The sequence below is a fragment of the Watersipora subatra genome, chromosome 1 (genome assembly GCF_963576615.1).
Source record: "Watersipora subatra chromosome 1, tzWatSuba1.1, whole genome shotgun sequence".
NCBI lineage: Eukaryota > Metazoa > Bryozoa > Gymnolaemata > Cheilostomatida > Watersiporidae > Watersipora > Watersipora subatra.
Window position 1 is genome coordinate 28874395 of NC_088708.1, and position 18374 is coordinate 28892768.

At 35.9% G+C, this 18374-nt stretch overlaps 1 protein-coding gene across 1 annotated transcript in view; it reads right to left on the reverse strand.

The window, feature by feature from the left end:
• Nucleotides 1-18374, reverse strand: part of LOC137385880 (DNA polymerase epsilon catalytic subunit A-like) — a 67278-nt gene that overhangs the window by 22209 nt on the left and 26695 nt on the right. Inside the window, exons 28-41 of the mRNA XM_068072467.1 lie at nt 17291-17503; nt 15900-16029; nt 15323-15419; nt 14736-14874; nt 14377-14483; nt 13800-13928; nt 12800-12960; nt 12462-12619; nt 8570-8745; nt 7960-8071; nt 7652-7791; nt 5499-5588; nt 3623-3768; nt 1622-1764 (exon numbers count right to left, since the gene is read on the reverse strand). Coding sequence (XP_067928568.1) covers nt 1622-1764; nt 3623-3768; nt 5499-5588; nt 7652-7791; nt 7960-8071; nt 8570-8745; nt 12462-12619; nt 12800-12960; nt 13800-13928; nt 14377-14483; nt 14736-14874; nt 15323-15419; nt 15900-16029; nt 17291-17503 — 1941 coding nt within the window. The remainder of the gene's footprint in view (nt 1-1621; nt 1765-3622; nt 3769-5498; nt 5589-7651; nt 7792-7959; nt 8072-8569; nt 8746-12461; nt 12620-12799; nt 12961-13799; nt 13929-14376; nt 14484-14735; nt 14875-15322; nt 15420-15899; nt 16030-17290; nt 17504-18374) is intronic.

The window sequence follows — 18374 nt, forward strand, 5'->3', positions numbered from 1 at the left end:
ATATATTCGTGAATTTCGGAGATTGAACTCGAGACCTAGCAACCGCCGAGCATCAGGTCAGGCAAAAACTAACCTCAAGCAAAGTGAAACATTCGCACAAAAGTTTCCGAGATTGATTATAGAAATATTGCCTGTCGTAAAAGGAAACTTTGGTTCGAAAAATTATGCAGCAGGTAACAAGCCTTTCAAGTGACATACATGCACTGCATAAACAACATCTATTACACAGACTTTGGTTTTCTGGTTCATTAGTGTACATTTACCATATTTTTCAATATACTATATAAAACCGTATATTCAAGTTAATGCACCACAACAAAGCAATAGAATAAATAGAGAGTGATACTAGCAATAACACAAGAAATGTATCTCATGACGGAAATAGAGGGTTGAAGTAGACGAGTCAGGCTATGGTAACGCAACTCCTAAAGGCAAAATAAAACGGTAATACTAAATAGTGAATATTCAGAATGAAGCATATAAAGCCTGGGCAAAGTTAGGGAACAAAGGAAACTATGCTTGGTTGATGCAGTCAAACCTCTACTTACAAATGCCTCAACATGCAGATTTTCAACATCGATGTAAATATCAAGCAAACAGTTGACTCTACACTCATAGTAATTTCAAATAGATGTTTGAAGTTTCTCACAGCATTTCATTTTTGTAAATGAACGTGAAAAGGCTGATGGAAGTTGTGAAATTTCGAAAAAAATTAAACTTTACATAGCCAAAGCTAGAGTAAGTTTAACACCCTATCTCGGAACCTACACTTTGCTCAACCTACACTTTTGTTTTATGGCTCTACAGTAAAGTAACAACAATAACCTCTCTTTACTGATTATCACTTCATTACTTTATTTTTTACATATAATTTTACATTTAGTTCCATACTAGGTGAATGCTCAGCATTGCACGGGTAATAAAAAGTTTTTACACAGAAAATTTTCTTTTAATCAACATACACAACACTTACTATTCTAACTTTTAGATGAAGGTGTTTATTGCGATGTACTGTGTTTATTTCTGTGTAATTCATACTGTAATACTGATGTAGTAAATATGTGCACAATTTATACCACAGTACAACCAATTGGACAGCGTAGTGTATTGCATAAAAGCTTGTCCGCAGAACTGGAGGTTCCGAGTTCAAATCTAGTGCACATTTTCAAGTCCTAAAAATTAATCGCTATAACTGGACACACGGACAAACAGAATACAGACAAACATTGCAATTTATAGATAATTATAAATAGATAAATAACGGTTAAATACTACCCATAATTATCCACAGTTTTTATGAAGTTCTTGTTTGAAGCTTTTTGGGCAAAGGAATGAATTTAATGAATTACCGTGTATTATTTATTATAGAGATATTTGCTCCGACAGTAGGACGGTTTTAACATACGAATAAAGTCTCAGAGTGAATTACATTTGTATGTAGATGTTTGAATATATGTAGCTTCATGTAATTTTTTGTGGCATTGAATGGATATTGTTTCAACAGAAAATAAACCAATGCCTATTACTATATATTTACACTCAATTTTTTTTTCAATTAGTGACACTATTTATTCCCCTTTGGATATTTTCTTAGGAACATAAAACCAAATTATGCTACTACCTTGTCCATCCAGAGAAGGCATTCCCAGGCTTGTGTGAACCTGAAGGCTGTACTTTTGTAAAGCTGGTTACCATTGATGGCTGTCAGAATATAGTCAGTGTAGGAGAGAGCATCCTCCATGCTTGGCTTCTTGGTGTTGATTACTACAATGTATGATTTTGTATAGTTCATATATACACTTGTATAGCTCATATATACACTTGTATAGCTCATATATACACTTGCATAGCTCATATATACACTTGTATAGCTCATATATACACTTGTATAGCTCATATATAACTTGTATAGCTCGTCTATACACTTCTATAACCACTCTAATCACTTGTACAACTCATCTATACACTGGTATAACTCATAAATACACTTTATAACTCATCTACACACTTGTATAACAAATCTATAAATGTATACACCTATCTATCACAACTCAGACATGTAACCCAAGTATGTACCACAACTCAGAAAGGTAACCCAAGTATGTATCCCAACTCGGACATGTAACACAAGTACGCATCCCAACTTGGACATGTACCACAAGTACGTATCACAACTTGGACATGTAACACAGGTACTTACCACAACTCAGACATGTACCACAAGTATGTACCACAACTCAGACATGTAACACAAGTATGTACCACAAACTCAGACATGTAACACAAGTATGTATCACGACTCAGACATGTAACACAAGTACGTATCCCAACTTGGACATGTACCACAAGTACGTATCACAACTTGGACATGTAACACAGGTACTTACCACAACTCAGACATGTACCACAAGTTTGTATCACAACTCAGACATGTACCACAAGTACGTATCACGACTCAGACAGGTAACGCAAGTATGTATTACAACTCAGACACGTAACACAAGTTCGTATCACAACTCAGACATGTAACCAGACACCTGCTTCTTGCTCCATAAAAAACATTCATCTTTCCCATTTAAAGACATTTTTACTACATTGTATTTTGTACATGTTCAATCATGACAATATCTGACAAGTGTCTAACTACATTAACATGCTCCATTGCTTTAAAATTACTCAATTGCCTATCCTGTCCAACGGAGAAATATCTGTGTTACCTCAGCCACACGGAACTTACACATACATCAAACAAAGACATCTTAAGCATAGACATAGAGCCTACACGTGTAGGAAACAAAGAATTCTTTAACAGAGACATAGACGTACAGCCTACGTGTGTCGGAAACAATGAGTTCTTCAACATTTCACTGCCATCCATGTACAAATTTGGCTTTTGGCCTACTGCCAGCCATGTTACTGAACATTGCCAATTTGACTGCATGCTATGTATACAAGTTTTTTATTTCAAACCTTTTCTAGAAAATTTTTGTTATACTGTATATTTTATGTTGCCAACATGCTAACAGAGCTATGCAAAAAATTGAATGCATTTATCCTATGTGCAATGCTGAAGCTATGTGAAGCTCCGATTGCTACGAAGCTATAACGATCCTCTACAATATTACTAGTTCTTACAAAACTATTCCTTTCACCACCATCATAGTCAGTGCTGTCACTTTCATCGCCTGAATATTTAATTAATTCTAAATCTGAATCGGCTATAATGCCAGCAACAAAAGCTATTCTGTTTCTAACGCGGATGGTGCTTGTGGAAGTCATATTAAAACTAAAAAGTTCAATCGTCAGAAAAACAAGTTTGTTTTAGACTTGGAATTTCCAGATCAAAGATTATAATTTGCTTATAAAGATTACAAATATATGCTAATTTTTTAGACAATTTTTCGGACAACACTCTTAATGCCTTAGTTATACTAATGATCGTTTGTTATGTTGTCATGAAGCATTAATATTCAGTCACTGCACAGCCACAGTAAATTTCGCAAAAATGCGTCTATGGCAATCGATCAAGGAATTTGCATAAACTTGCATACGGCAGTGAAAGGATTAACATAAGCAGAAACACAGAACCCACATGTCTAGGAAACAAGGAGTACTGACTAACCAATCCTGCGTAGGTCAGCGTAGACGACGACAGCACCGAGGCGCTTAAATTCATTGAGAAGCTGAGAAAAGACTTTCCTAGTGATTGTGTGCACTAGCTTCTTTAGTGCAGGATCATACAAGAGGGTTGAGGGGTCTAGTAGCCACCTAAAAGTATATTGAGAACAAACCACTCGAATGATATGTGATTACACTGACAGTGGAGGACAGTGCTACACCAGATGCATATCCTCAGACTATACAGCCAGCTATGCGAAGATCCACAAGTCAATGCGTGTATAAGTAGTAACTCTATTGAGAGCTACTTTCTGTTAGTAGGATAATGTAAAATTAATACACCAACCTGATGCTCTAAGAAATGTTACAATTCTTTTTATTATGCTTTTATAAAAATGTCTTAAATTTTTAGTAATTTGGTCAACTTTTAATGCGTGAATTATTTTCACATTCCTTATTGCTTCGTTTAAGACATGATTTTCTTTATTACAATTGCTATTTATATCACATTGTTAGATATTATATTTATATCACATTGTTAGATATCATATTTATATCACATTGTTACATATTATATTTATATCACATTATTATATTTATATCACATTGTTACATATTATATTTATATTACATTATTATATTGATATCACATTATTACATATTATATTGATATCACATTATTATATATTATATTGATATCACATTATTATATATTATATTGATATCACATTATTATATATTATATTGATATCACATTATTATATATTATATTGATATCACATTATTATATATTATATTGATATCACATTATTATATATTATATTGATAGCAAATTATTATATATTATACTTATATCACATTTTTATATCACATTATTATATATTACATTGATATCACAATATTACATATTATATTTATATCACATTATTATATATTATATTGATATCACATTATTATATATTATATTGATATCACATTATTATATATTATATTGATATCACATTATTATATATTTTATTGATAGCAAATTATTATATATTATACTTATATCACATTATTATATATTATACTTATATCACATTATTATATATTACATTGATATCACATTATTACATATTATATTTATATCACATTATTACATATTATATTTATATCACATTATTATATATTATATTGATATCACATTATTATATATTATATTGATAGCAAATTATTATATATTATATTGATAGCACATTATTAGATATTATATTGATAGCACATTATTATATATTATACTTATATCACATTATTATATATTATATTGATATTACATTATTATATATTATATTTATATCACATTATTAGATATTATATTTATATCACATTATTAGATATTATATTTATATAACATTATTAGATATTATATTTATATCACATTATTAGATATTATATTTATATCAAATTATTATATATTATATCACATTATTATATATATTTATTTCACATTATTATATATTATATCACATTATTATATATTACATGTATATTGATATCACATTATTATATATTATATTTATATCACATTATTTATATCACATTATTAGAGATTATATTTATATCACATTATTATATATATCACATTATTACATATTATATTTATATCACATTATTATATATTATATTTATATCACATTATCACACATTATAATATTTTCAACTCTTTATGATGAGAATCAATGCAAGACAATCACTAGATGAGAAATTACCTAGACTAGAAAAATTACCAGCACACACTGAGCAAAAGCTCAAAAAAGTTTCTCCACAAAAGACATGCTGTCACGGCAGCACAGTGTTTGAATTAGGAAGGTATACTGTAAACCTAAAACCTACAAACTCACCTATGAAAGTGTTCAATCTGATCAGCCGCCAGTTGGTTCTCATACTTGACTACTTCACACAGCCAACTATTGAGCATGCTTTTCATTATCCTGCAAAACAAATCTGAGTGAAGACAACTCTCAATCGTAGTTACACTAGCGAATATCTCACGCCTAATGACTTGCAGAAAATATCACCACCTAGATGCAATGTTGGGAGCTAAGGCTAACCATGTACCTTATTTTATGTTATTCACATTAGTCAGATACTACGAAGAACACAAAAAATCTTACAAGATTGATTATGTATTAATATAAAACGTCTTTTATAATAATTTAATCATTCAAACCAAGAAACTAAGGGATTTGTGTACATTATGAATCTAATCTCACTGTAACATGTGTTTAAGTGGACTTATGTTATTTGTGAATCTTATAAATATAGTTCAACCTCGGTTTATAGCTGCAGCCCATCTTGGAAAACAGAAGTTTAACATTCGTCTTGAAAACCAATTTTGTGATTAATACAATGATGGGTGCATTGTCATTCCACCTTACGCCTCCGATACGCAATGCTAAGGAATATTATAACGCTACTAGTACATTCAGCAGTCCCGTGCACTGTGAGAGATCGCCATGAGTAGTCAATATGAGCATAGTTATTCAGTGAAGTAGTAAGGCAGCTGAGTAGTGTAGTGGTTAGTGCGCTGGTCATTAAACTGAAGGGTCTGGGTTAAATTCCTGTGAAAAGCAATTTTTTCACTAACGCTGTTACTGTGGCTTTGGACAGATATACGGGCACGGCTCTTATTATAGTAAAAATTGCAATAGAGTATTAGTTGGATTTTAGTTTCGTTTTTATTAAATTAATCAAAATATTACAAAAACAGCTCGCGCAATATCTCTCTTCTTTGCTGCACTAAAAATACAAAAACAGCCCAATTTTCCATGCGCTTATATGAAGCATTGCATACTCAGCAATTAAAATTCTTACTCAAGAGCACTTCAACATTCTTTTGATCAGAAGCAAACTTAGGGAGAAACGCTATAATTTTTTCAACGTAAGTTCAAGCATGAAGAGGTTACAGTACGAAGGTGCTAAAACCTTTGCTGCCAAACCTCCTTTTCTCTTATACTAAAACTGGTCCTATAACTGTTTTATTTGTCTAACAATAAAACATAATGAGCCACAAAAACATTGCTTACACAGGTGTTGTAGATCAGCAGTTTTGGTACAAAAAAAGTAGACTTAAACTGGATTGACCCAACAACCTCACATCTCCAAATGCTAAGGCTATCAACTGAGCTAGCGCAACTGTGCTAAGGCTATCAACTGAGCTATCGCAACTGTGCTAAGGCTATCAACTGAGCTAGCGCAACTGTGCTAAGGCTATCAACTGAGCTATCGCAACTGTGCTAAGGCTATCAACTGAGCTAGCGCAACTGTGCTAAGGCTATCAACTGAGCTATCGCAACTGTGCTAAGGCTATCAACTGAGCTAGTGCAACTGATAGCTATGACTTTTGCATCAGACCACTAGTAGAACTAAGCTATGGTTCCGGCAACAAAACTGATTTAAACAAACTTTTAATCATGCAAAAAAAGGCAATCAGAATAATACTCAATTTTAAACCAAATCAAACAGTTTCCAAAAATTTTAAAATTTTAAAAATAATGCCAATTGAAATTTTATTCCAGTATCGCCTGCTAATGTTTTTAACAAATTCTTTCCCCATGGAAGAGTTGCAAGATTTTATGATAGATCATTGTCAAGATACCCGTTTAAAAAGTAAAAATCAATTAAAGTTGAAAAAGTGTTTGTCTTCTAAGGGACAGAGATCGATATTTTTTAGTGCAATGAAATTATATAATAAATTTTTGAGTGATTGTGCGGGCTCTGCTCCGGGTCAGCTGAAGGCGAAGTTGGTAGAGCGCCTGTGGGCGTCCTGGGACTGTCCTTCCTGACTCTGGTGCTCCGGAGTGTGCGCTTATCGCTGATTCTGTTTCTTTTCCTACTGCTTGCTGGGGCTGCCTTGACTCTAGCCTCTGGCTATCTGGCATGTCCTATTGCTACTCTGTGTATTTTTTTACTCATATTGTCATGTTATTATTACGCAATAAAAATCAAATCAAATCAAAAATCAAAATCAAACAAACGAGCAAAAAAGCAGTACCTGAAGGCAGAACTGCACAGGGCTGTATCATCATAGAAAGATATATTGGCAGAGGTGTTGCCTTGTAACATGCTGTCTAAGGATTGCTGTGGCAGTTGATCAAAGTTACCTTGACCTTCAGCGTCCGTGATGACTGAGCCCTATCAACATTTCATACAACTTTCATTGTTCTATGAATAGCCATAGTTCTCCACTAAGATTAGCAAGGTTACAGCAACCAAAACTAATCTACAGAAAAATGGGAAAATAAAGAAATATTGAGCTAAAGATCCATGAACTGGATGAAAGAATAAGAAAGTATATCGCACCTGAAGAATGGAGTTGACCACCAGGTATTGTATGTTGATGTCAACACATACAGAGAGATAGAAGCCTGGCACATTGAGAGATATAGGCTCATCTACATCATGTACCGCAAATCTACGCATACACAATATTTCCAGTTTTATAAGATTGCCCTCGTAAATGAGTTACCATAAAAAGGAGGACAACTACAAATCTCCTTAGTAAGAACATAGAACACATTCATATGAAGTCACTAACTGAAGTTGTCTTACTTCTACAAGCAGCTTTAATAAACTGGTACGATTTCAAGACTGTAGAAGTAGTTTTTTCAAATGTGGAAAAGTCAAGAAAAGGCAAATACAAAGCAATAAAATTAATGCTTGAAAACATTTAGCACAAAAATAGAATGAAATGCTAACTCAAAAAAGTTTCCTTCTGTTATATTGGATCTGAACGCATCAACTATAGGTACTCATGCGACTTACTCAAATACAGTAATTCGTGTGCAACTGACGATAGCTGAGAACAGAATATGTAACAATAATAGAAATGTAAGAGTATATTGAATTTTTACAAACGCTGCAAATTTCAAATGTATATAAGATATCTTTTTAGTCACAGCGCTCTGCCTACCTCTTATCATCAGTCTGTTTGCCGCCGAGATCGGGAGTATCGGTAAGAGACGCCCACAGTACATGGTTCTCCCGAGCCAGATAGCGAGAGTAAAAAAGGTCGCACGCAAACAGCTCGGAGTCCACAGGAACATTCCCGATGGGTACATGTAGGTAGCGACACTGCTCCACGTTAACCTGCGCAACAGTGCCTCAGACTAAAAGACTGACTTTTAGTTATTTCCCAACATTCAATAAGGTATCCTTTTCAATTACAACATATGCCAACAATTGGAATGCTTAAACATGGAAGATGAATGCAAGAGCATTCCTGATTAACATGATGATTCATGATTAATTCTGGTTAATTCTGTGATTAACATGATTAGGCAAAGTTTTTGATTATGCTTACTTAGAAATAGAATAAACCAGAATATTTCAGCATATAAGCTCATTGGCTATTGGAAACATGCCTATCTCTAACCAGACTAATAACATGGACAATTCTATGCCTCAAATCACTAACATCCATTGTATATATATACATTAATCTCAATATTTGTCTTCTGTCTGTCGTTTGTCTTTCCGGTTATAGCGATGAAGTTTTAGCAACAAAAAACCACCATCGTTCTAGATTTGAACTCGTCACATTCAAATTGTAAGTCTACTAACAAACGCGCATAGCCATAAGACTAAGCCGTTCTTATCATTCCCTACGCCCTAATTCCCATCACTCATACCATACATTGTATATCCTTTTCGCGATTGCACACGCTAAATTAATAATTAACAAGCATCGTAACTCGTGGACGCAAGGCTAAAATAATTAGCACACGCATGGGGCATGCGGTATATGATAACTTAACTGATTGCTATGTCGTTCTGGTTCAGTAGTGGAGCGTGTGTCCAGATAAGATCCTTGTCGATACATTCGTCGTGAGTTCAAATCCATCAGACAGCAGAATTTTAATATCAAGATTTTAAGATCTATAGCTGGAGTGACACGCATACTTTGAGAAATATATACTTACTATATAGAACACAAGGTTATTCTGCCGTACGATTTCAACAAAACTTTCTCTCGAAATGAAAATTTGGCACTCAGGGTACTGATTACAACAAAATAACAAAAATGTCAATATGCTATTCGCCGCAATCCCTCCCACAACGAAATCTACCACACATAAAAACACTTTTTTCATAATATGAAGTTTAAAAGTTAGAATGGTAAATGCTTTATACGTAGAACGAAAAATAAAATTTTTGTGCAAAGACTGTTTTATTACTTGTCAATGCCAGGCATTCAGCTAGTACAAACATAAATCAGACGGACTAAACTTGCGACAATCAACAGCAATTTATCAGCTGCATTAAAATGACTACATGCATTTATCTTTTTTACGTGTTAGCATTTCGAGTAGTTTATAACAAAGTTTTAGTATGAATATGATAAATATTAGTTCGTTCTTTTTGTTCCATGTAATATTCTATTGTATTCCATTAGCAAATGTCAAAAGCAAAGTAATTCCTTGTGTAGACAGGCGAGTCATGTTCCAACTTTTACTAGAATTTATTCAAAAATATGACAGAGCAGAGTTACCTGGCATATGTGCACTTTACTGTTACTGTGTTTAAAAATATACATGATGAACAATAGAACCCTAATATTGTTATATTTATAATGCATTGTGTGTTTTAAAGGTTGACTTGCAACAAAATTCACATTACAGTTATTTGATATCAAAAGATTTACCATGTCTTACTCTGTTGTGTTGTAGGTGCCAAATATGTGGGAACGTGATTACAAGCTCTTAAAAGCTCAAAAACGAACAGTTAATCGCAGCCACACGAGACCGCCGTAGTTTGGATTCTCTTTCCAAAACAGCTTAAATGTGACGTAGCTGTGGTAGATGGTTTCTGTTTACACTTTCATGCGACCTTATTCATCGAAATATTTTCACAAATATACTTCACGCATTCAATAAAACCATGTCTATTGTTCTTACGCGTCTGTTTTATCGTCAATGTAATGCTGTCATTTTTAGCAGTGATATCTTATAACTTATTGTAAAAATTCATTTAATTTTTTAACCTTACCTCGAAGGAGTACATATCATTGTCTGATAATCATGACGAGCCTGTTGGGCACCTGTGATAATCGAAAAGTGCTGCAGAAATTATTTGCGAAGTATTTGGTCACATGATCAGATTACGACTTGCCAATTAGACCAGGCCGAAACAAAACTGTAAAAGAGCGAGAATCTAAATTTGATACGGGGTCTTCGGTAAAACCCGAAGTGTTTGTCATAAACTAGTGCTACGATAAGTTTATATTGAGCTTTTTATTGGCCTTTCAATTCACGTGAGAACATCACGTGACAATACAATAACCAAACTGTCATGACTACGTCAGAGAAATAAATAGATTCCAATCTACGGCGGCTTTTCGTTTTTGAGCTTTTAAGAGCTTGTAATCACTTTTCCACACATTTGGCACCTACAACACAACAGAGTAAGACATGGTGAATCTTTTGATAACAAATAACTGTAATGTGAATTTTGTTGCAAGTCAACCTTTAACCATTTGGCAAGATAAAAAAGAATGCAAGTTATCTCTTGGGCCACACCCTATCGTGACAAACTGTATGGCATAAAGATCATTTGCAGGCAACATTTAATATGAGAAATAATTGGCAGGTAATTCTATATCAAGGAAACATAATGTGAACAGGTAAATTTCAGAATAATAAATTAGGTCGTTCATAGCGTAAGTGATTACTAGTTGATACAATGCGCGCAAGAGAATAGAAGGCTCGCAGGTAGAACATACTGTAAGAGAATAGAAGGCTTGCAGGTAGAACATACCGTAAGAGAGTAGAAGGCACGCAGGTAGAACATATCGTAAGGGAATAGAAAGCATGCAGGTAGAACATACCATAAGGGAATAGAAGGCACGCAGGCAGAACATACCGCAAGGGAATAGAAGACACGCAGGTAAAACATACCGTAAGAGAATACAAGGCATGCAGGTAGAACATACCGTAAGGGAATAGAAAGCACGCAGGTAGAACATACCGTAAGGTAGTAGAAGGCACGCAGGTAGAACATACCGTAAGGGAATAGAAGGCTTGCAGGTAGAACATACCGTAAGGAAGTAGAAGGCACACAGGTAGAACATACCGTAAGGAAGTAGAAGGCACGCAGGTAGAACATACCGTAAGGGAATAAAAAGCATGCAGGTAGATCATACCGTAAGGGAGTAGAAGACACGCGGGTAGAACATACCGTAAGGGAATAGAAGGCATGCAGGTAGAACATACCGTAAGGGAATAGAAGGCATGCAGGTAGAACATACCGTAAGGGAGTAGAAGGCTCACAGGTAGAACATACCGTAAGAAAGTGGAAGGCACGCAGGTAGAACATACCATAAGAGAGTAGAAGGCACGCAGGTAGAACATACCGTAAGGGAATAGAAGGCATGCAGGTAGAACATACCGTAAGGGAATAAAAGGCACGCAGGTAGAACATACCGTAAGGGAATAGAAAGCATGCAGGTAGAACATACCATAAGGGAGTAGAAGGCACGCAGGTAGAACATACAGTAAGGGAACAGAAGGCACGTAGGTAGAACATACCGTAAGAGAGTAGAAGGCACGCAGGTAGAACATACTGTAAGGGAGTAAAAGGCACGCAGGTAGAACATACCGTAAGGGAATAGAAAGCATGCAGGTAGAACATACCGTAAGGGAGTAGAAGGCACGCAGGTAGAACATACAGTAAGGGAACAGAAGGCACGTAGGTAGAACATACCGTAAGAGAGTAGAAGGCACGCAGGTAGAACATACTGTAAGGGAGTAAAAGGCACGCAGGTAGAACATACCATAAGGGACTAGAAGGACGCAGGTAGAACATACCGTAAGAGAGTAGAAGGCACGCAGGTAATGCTGGAGTATGAGCTTAACAGCAACTTTCTGCCAGTCAAGAACATGGTATGACTCGCTTTGAGACTTGTGAATCGTGATAAGAGGAAAGTCATCAGTTATAGGTAATCTTTCATGCCACTCGTTCACATCTGCGTGAAATATATAGAGTTATCTGCACCTTGTCAAGATAAGTGATGAGAAAACATTCAAATATCAGCATGTATATACAAACAATAAACATCTGATTTACTCTTGACGAATGATAGACTGAGTTCTACAAAAGCCATTGAAAAATAATAGTCACTCCCTCTTCCGCTATGGCTAATTACCGAGATTAGCAGACTGGACTAGAATAGCAGTTGGGCCTCTTTTCTCATCCTTGTACTGTGAGAGTAGCTTGTTCACTGCCCGCTGGACAAGCTTCGGGTTTGTCTCTACCGTCACCTCAAATTCATGATTCTTTGGTGGGAGATACTCAGGCTCAATGTCTCTAGAACATCAAGAGATTATTGCAGACAGCCGTGATGACGTGAAACGTTGCCAAATACAATACTTTAATAAATTTATATGTTGCTGTTCTAAATTCTAAAATCTGCAGAGCTATACTGACTTCATATGATCTCTGCCAAAAGGATGGGCAAAGAACATTGGTGAAGATGTATTACAGCAACATTCACGCAATTCCAAAGTCATACTGAGACCAAACGGTCAGGTTTTACTGTTATATCTTGCAAAAAAAAATGCTAAAATCTGCGTTCTTCCACAGAGCACCAATTTACAACAAGCACTAGCATAAAGAATAAAACTTACAGAAAACTCAGATGATTTGTATATTTACCAAAAAAATAAAAAGTTTTCTAGTCTTCAAAAGGAGTAAAATTATTGTTCGATAGGTATGTGAATGATACGCCTTCCGCCAGTCGATACATCTATGAGAAGGGAATGTGAGCGAGAGACTTACTGCAGTAGGACCTACGCAGGACGAGAGAAGTTTTCAAAAGAGAGATGTGATATAACATATACACTTACACCAAATAGTGAACTACTGAAAGGCAAGACTAACTCAGAGAAGCGCTGACACAAAGGAGAAATTAGTCATTAACAAAAACTGTATGAGCAAGACGTACAGAAGTGTCTTAAATGAGAAACTTACTCAAGAGAGACTTACTCAAGACAGACTTACTCCAGAGAGGCTAACTTGAGAGAGACCAACTTGAGAGAGACTTACTCAAGAGACTTACTCAAGATACTCACTCAAAACTTACTCATGAGAGACTTACTTGAGGGAGACTTACTCGAGGGTAATATTTACTCATAGAATAGACTTACGCCAGGGAGTGTTCCTGCTCATAAAGGGTCTTGAGATTGGGCACATTGTTGGTGCGAACAGAATCTACAGCGAATATGTGGGCTCTACTCTGGGCAGGGATGAACACTCCATACACTTCCTTGCTTGAGCTAGTAAACAATATAGCATGTGATCTTTTGATTATACATTACAGCACGACAACAATATATCATGCAATTCATTTATTCTATAATACAGCAGGATGACAATATAGCATGTGATCCTTCGATTATACATTACAGCATTGCAATATAGGGTGTGATATATTGAGTTAATGTCATGGCAGGACAACAGTATAACTGTGTGATTATATAATAAAAGAGGACAACAGTATAGCAAAAATTTTGTTATGAAAGCTACAGGAAGTTTAAGTCTTAAGTCAGCCTTACAGTAAATCTTCACTTAATGTAATAAACTTGCTCCTCTTAGCTTCAGCTTTTCAACACCTAAACACAACTACAATCTCTAGCACTATAGCACTGAACCCAACCTAGGTTTTATACCACCAACTGTTAAAGATATAAGACTTGCCATACCGTAGTGTTCGATGCAACTCACTTGAAATTGTGGTAGAGATATATGTACTGAAGGCTATTCTCTTCTAGATACGAGCACTGGGCAAGACTTCTGAAGGTGAGATGCTGCATATCAAATGACTCTGTCTCCTAGCAACCAAAAAAGTAAGATTCAATACCTGAAGAGAATTCCTTAGCCAAGAGTATTAAACCTGTTCAGCCTTGCTACTAAAACTACTAGACAGGTTTTACCAGTCCGTCAATACATTTGTAAGCAACTAAACTATTTGTGATGTTGGTTAAGAATGATATTCTTTGATAAATGTAGAAAGTATGTATCTATTGGTATAGTTGCAATCTACATATTGTAGGAATAATTGTGGAGGACAGCACCAGACCTACCCGATGTCCATAAGTTTTCTTATGCTCTGGAGCAACGGTGCAAACACAGCCCAACTTTGACAGCAGTCTGAACATGGATGGAGTCTGTGTTTCATAAATGCCAATAACATCAGGGTTGCATAACTCCGCCGTGATCTCACTGTGCATGACAACGAATATAACTTAAGCTAGTAAATCAGAGATTTCTGTACAAGATGGAGAGGAAACAGTCATGTTAATGTGACTGCCTACATGCATGCTGATACTATCTCACAGCATTTCGCTTGACTGAAATTATCAGCCAGCTCATAAAATATAACTATGAGCCAACAAGCAGAAGACTCCATCAATGACAAGAAAACTTCGTGCAAACAAATCTCACCGGAAATTTCAGGGAAGTATTACAAATAAAAGTTGTTACAGTGGTCTGAAAGAGAACAACCGTCTTCAACTCTGCTACCTCACTGATTTAGGATAGAACACTGATTGTTAACTTACTATTAAGCAATTCAGAATAGTCACATTTATTCCTAAATTTTATTGAACATTCAAAAGCATCAAGCATCAAGTTTTAACTCTAACTTGTCAAAACTTGCTAGAATAAGTACCTGACATGGTTGCCATAAAAGTCTTCAGGGATGACATTCTCATACAAGTGCTCAACGGGATGAGACCTTGGCAGGGTCCTCTTAACCTTTCTCCACCCTATCAAAAGTGAACACACATTTGTATATTGAATATCTGACCACAGCAAGCGGTGTCGGGGCTCGAAGCAGCGCAGAATTAGATTAGAAGAATGTAAAAACATTACAGAAATCTTGGCTTTTGTTATACGTATCATTTGTATATGTTATATTATTTCGTTACATTCAGAAAAATGTGACCTTGAACATTTAAGTTACACTCGAATTTTGGCAAATTGTGGAACAATATATTTTGATATAAATAGCGTTTGCAATTTCAATCCTCTACTGTATGAGTTTGAAGCATTTTACAAGTTTTCTTGTCAGAGATTAGTCAAATACCTTAAAATCAATTGGGGTATTTCCTGTTGAGGCATTTAAAAACACGCGGATGAAACAAAAAGCAACACAAATTGATTCGTAAACTCTTGAAAATTGTAAATTTTTTTTAGAAATTGACAAAAATTCTTTTTTTACTGTAAACCAAAATCAATATACATACTAGGGCCATCCTCACGAGGTACAGTGTAGTTAACATAGAACATCCTCGGGAGATTAATAGTAACCGAGTGAAGGTCATTGTGAATGAGTATCCAGGCTTTGTATTTTCCAGTCACTGCTGTCTCACATATCTACAATGGCGGTATTTCTCTTATCCCTAGCCACGTCATAGGCTAACAGCTAACGTGTCCAATGTCTTAATATACAGTTCGTAGAAAGTTTGGGAGTCATTGACCGCTTTTCTGGTTAGAAATAATAGAGACCCTCATGAAGCCAAGTGTAATAATGGTAACAAGCCATTAATCTAGCCTGTGGTTCATATTTTAAATGTGAATACTAAACTATACTGTGGCTGATTACAATAGCGCTGCAAGCTGGTGTACAGCATGAACCATTTGTTAGGTTCACAGGGTACTTGGAAGTTTACAAGAAAGGAATGGAGAGTATTTGTAGGCTCATAGGATTCATGAGTCAAGGACAGAGAGTATTTGGAAGTCTACAAAATCCATCAGTTCTTAAAAACTTTTTCAAGTAAATAGTTATTTTCATTCCTGTTACAACAATGGTACGCTTTCTTTGTGCATCTGCTGTCTTCATAGCTTTAAAAGCTTGGATACAACAAAACAAGAATACGTATATGAGTAGTGATTCTGCTATCAAAGATCCAGTGACAAAATAGTTTTATAGCATTTTTAATCTAAGTATTCTTCCCCACGACACTTTTGTTCTACTTGTTCTACTGTACACAAACATCATGAACATCAAGTGGCAAGACAAGATCCCAAACGTAAAAATCTTAAAATGTGCTGACCTATCATCAATGGCTGACATCCTTATTGAAAAGAGTCTGAGGTGGTTGGGCCATGTGCACAGAGTGGAACAAGACTGGCCCGTAACGTCAACTATTATACTTACAACTGTGAAGATAAGCAAAATCGAGGAACCCTTAGACTCCGATATAAATACATGTATGTAGCTAAGAGGAATTCAAAATGGAGGCAGATCAATACAAACTCATGGCAGATGACTGCTTGTGATCGAGCATTTGGAGACCTGCTATCATACATAAGCCACAACCATAGACAGTCTTAGTCACTTCAAATGACAGCAGTGGAGAGAGATAGTGAGAGGGAAAGAGAAAGGGTGAGAGAGACGAGGAGAGAGAGGGGAAAGAGAGAGGGAGAGACGAGGAGAGAGAGGGGAAGAGAGAGGCGGGAGAGAGAGAGAGGGGGGAAAGAAAGAGAAGGGAGAGAGAGGGGAGAGAGAGAGAGGGGGGGGGGGGAGAGAGGGGAAAGAAATAGCGATAGATAGAGATCGAGACAAACAGTTTTAAATTCATTCAGGGTCTACATGTATGTAGGCCTACTTCTTTGTATGCAAAAAACCAGCAACCTGCAAGATCTGCCAGGGGACACTCAGTATGCTGTTGGCAGTCTGCTGCATGAACCCAGATAAGCTCTTGCCACCAATGCTGACTCTACTCGTGCTGCCCACTGCTGCCATATCGGCATCATCAGTGCGTCGCCGCTTCCTCATCATACGCTTTTGTGCAAGCTGAATTGCCCACTTTTTCTTTTGATAGGCAAGCCACGCCCTGATCTCCTCCTGCGAAAACCAGTGAGAACTAAGGCTAAATACATTCTGCCTCAACAGCGTTATTGCTACTTTTGGCTTCTTATAACAAATTTAGCAAGAAAAATTACCATGATCAACAAGCAAAACAATTTTATAACTTTTACATATCAACTAACAAGTTAATAAGTACTTTTTGCTGGCTTGTTAACTAACAAGCCAGCAAAAGGTATATTGCTGTGTACCATGAAAATAATCTTTACCATAATCTTTAATCTAATAACAGCCATGTTTGTCCGCCTGAAGTCATACTAAGAGGGTTAGGAAAAATATTGTACCATACGGGAATCAAACTCAGATATTCCGAACCCAGAGAAGTGCTCTACCATTCGCACCACTCCACCATCTTGCCACGACTAAGAGTAATTGTGCACATTGTTATTCGTTTATTACACATGACGATCTCCCACGCCACACAAGACTGCCAACGTACTAGTTGACAATAACTGCAAATTTTTGCTATATATTTACTATCATAATAGCCATGTTTATTCATAGCCAGGGTTAAAGGTCGGGGTAAAACATTGCTTTTTATAGGATTTGAACTCCTAACGCTCAGCTTTGTCCAGTAGCTCGACGCTCTAACACCGCGCGAATTGACCACCTTCAGGCATAAAAATTTCTGAATAAGTCAATCATTTTTTGACGTCATCAATTCATCTGCACATGTGCTCATTCGCGGAAACGCCACCATATTTGTAAACAAACAATCGTCATTCTCGTTCACTTTACATTTTTGAATAGTATTTTTGGTATTCTTTCGATATGATATCGAGATTCTCTGGAAAAAAGTGTTCAGTGTCGCTATACAAAATTGCGAACAACTGAGTCGTTCGTGAAAATT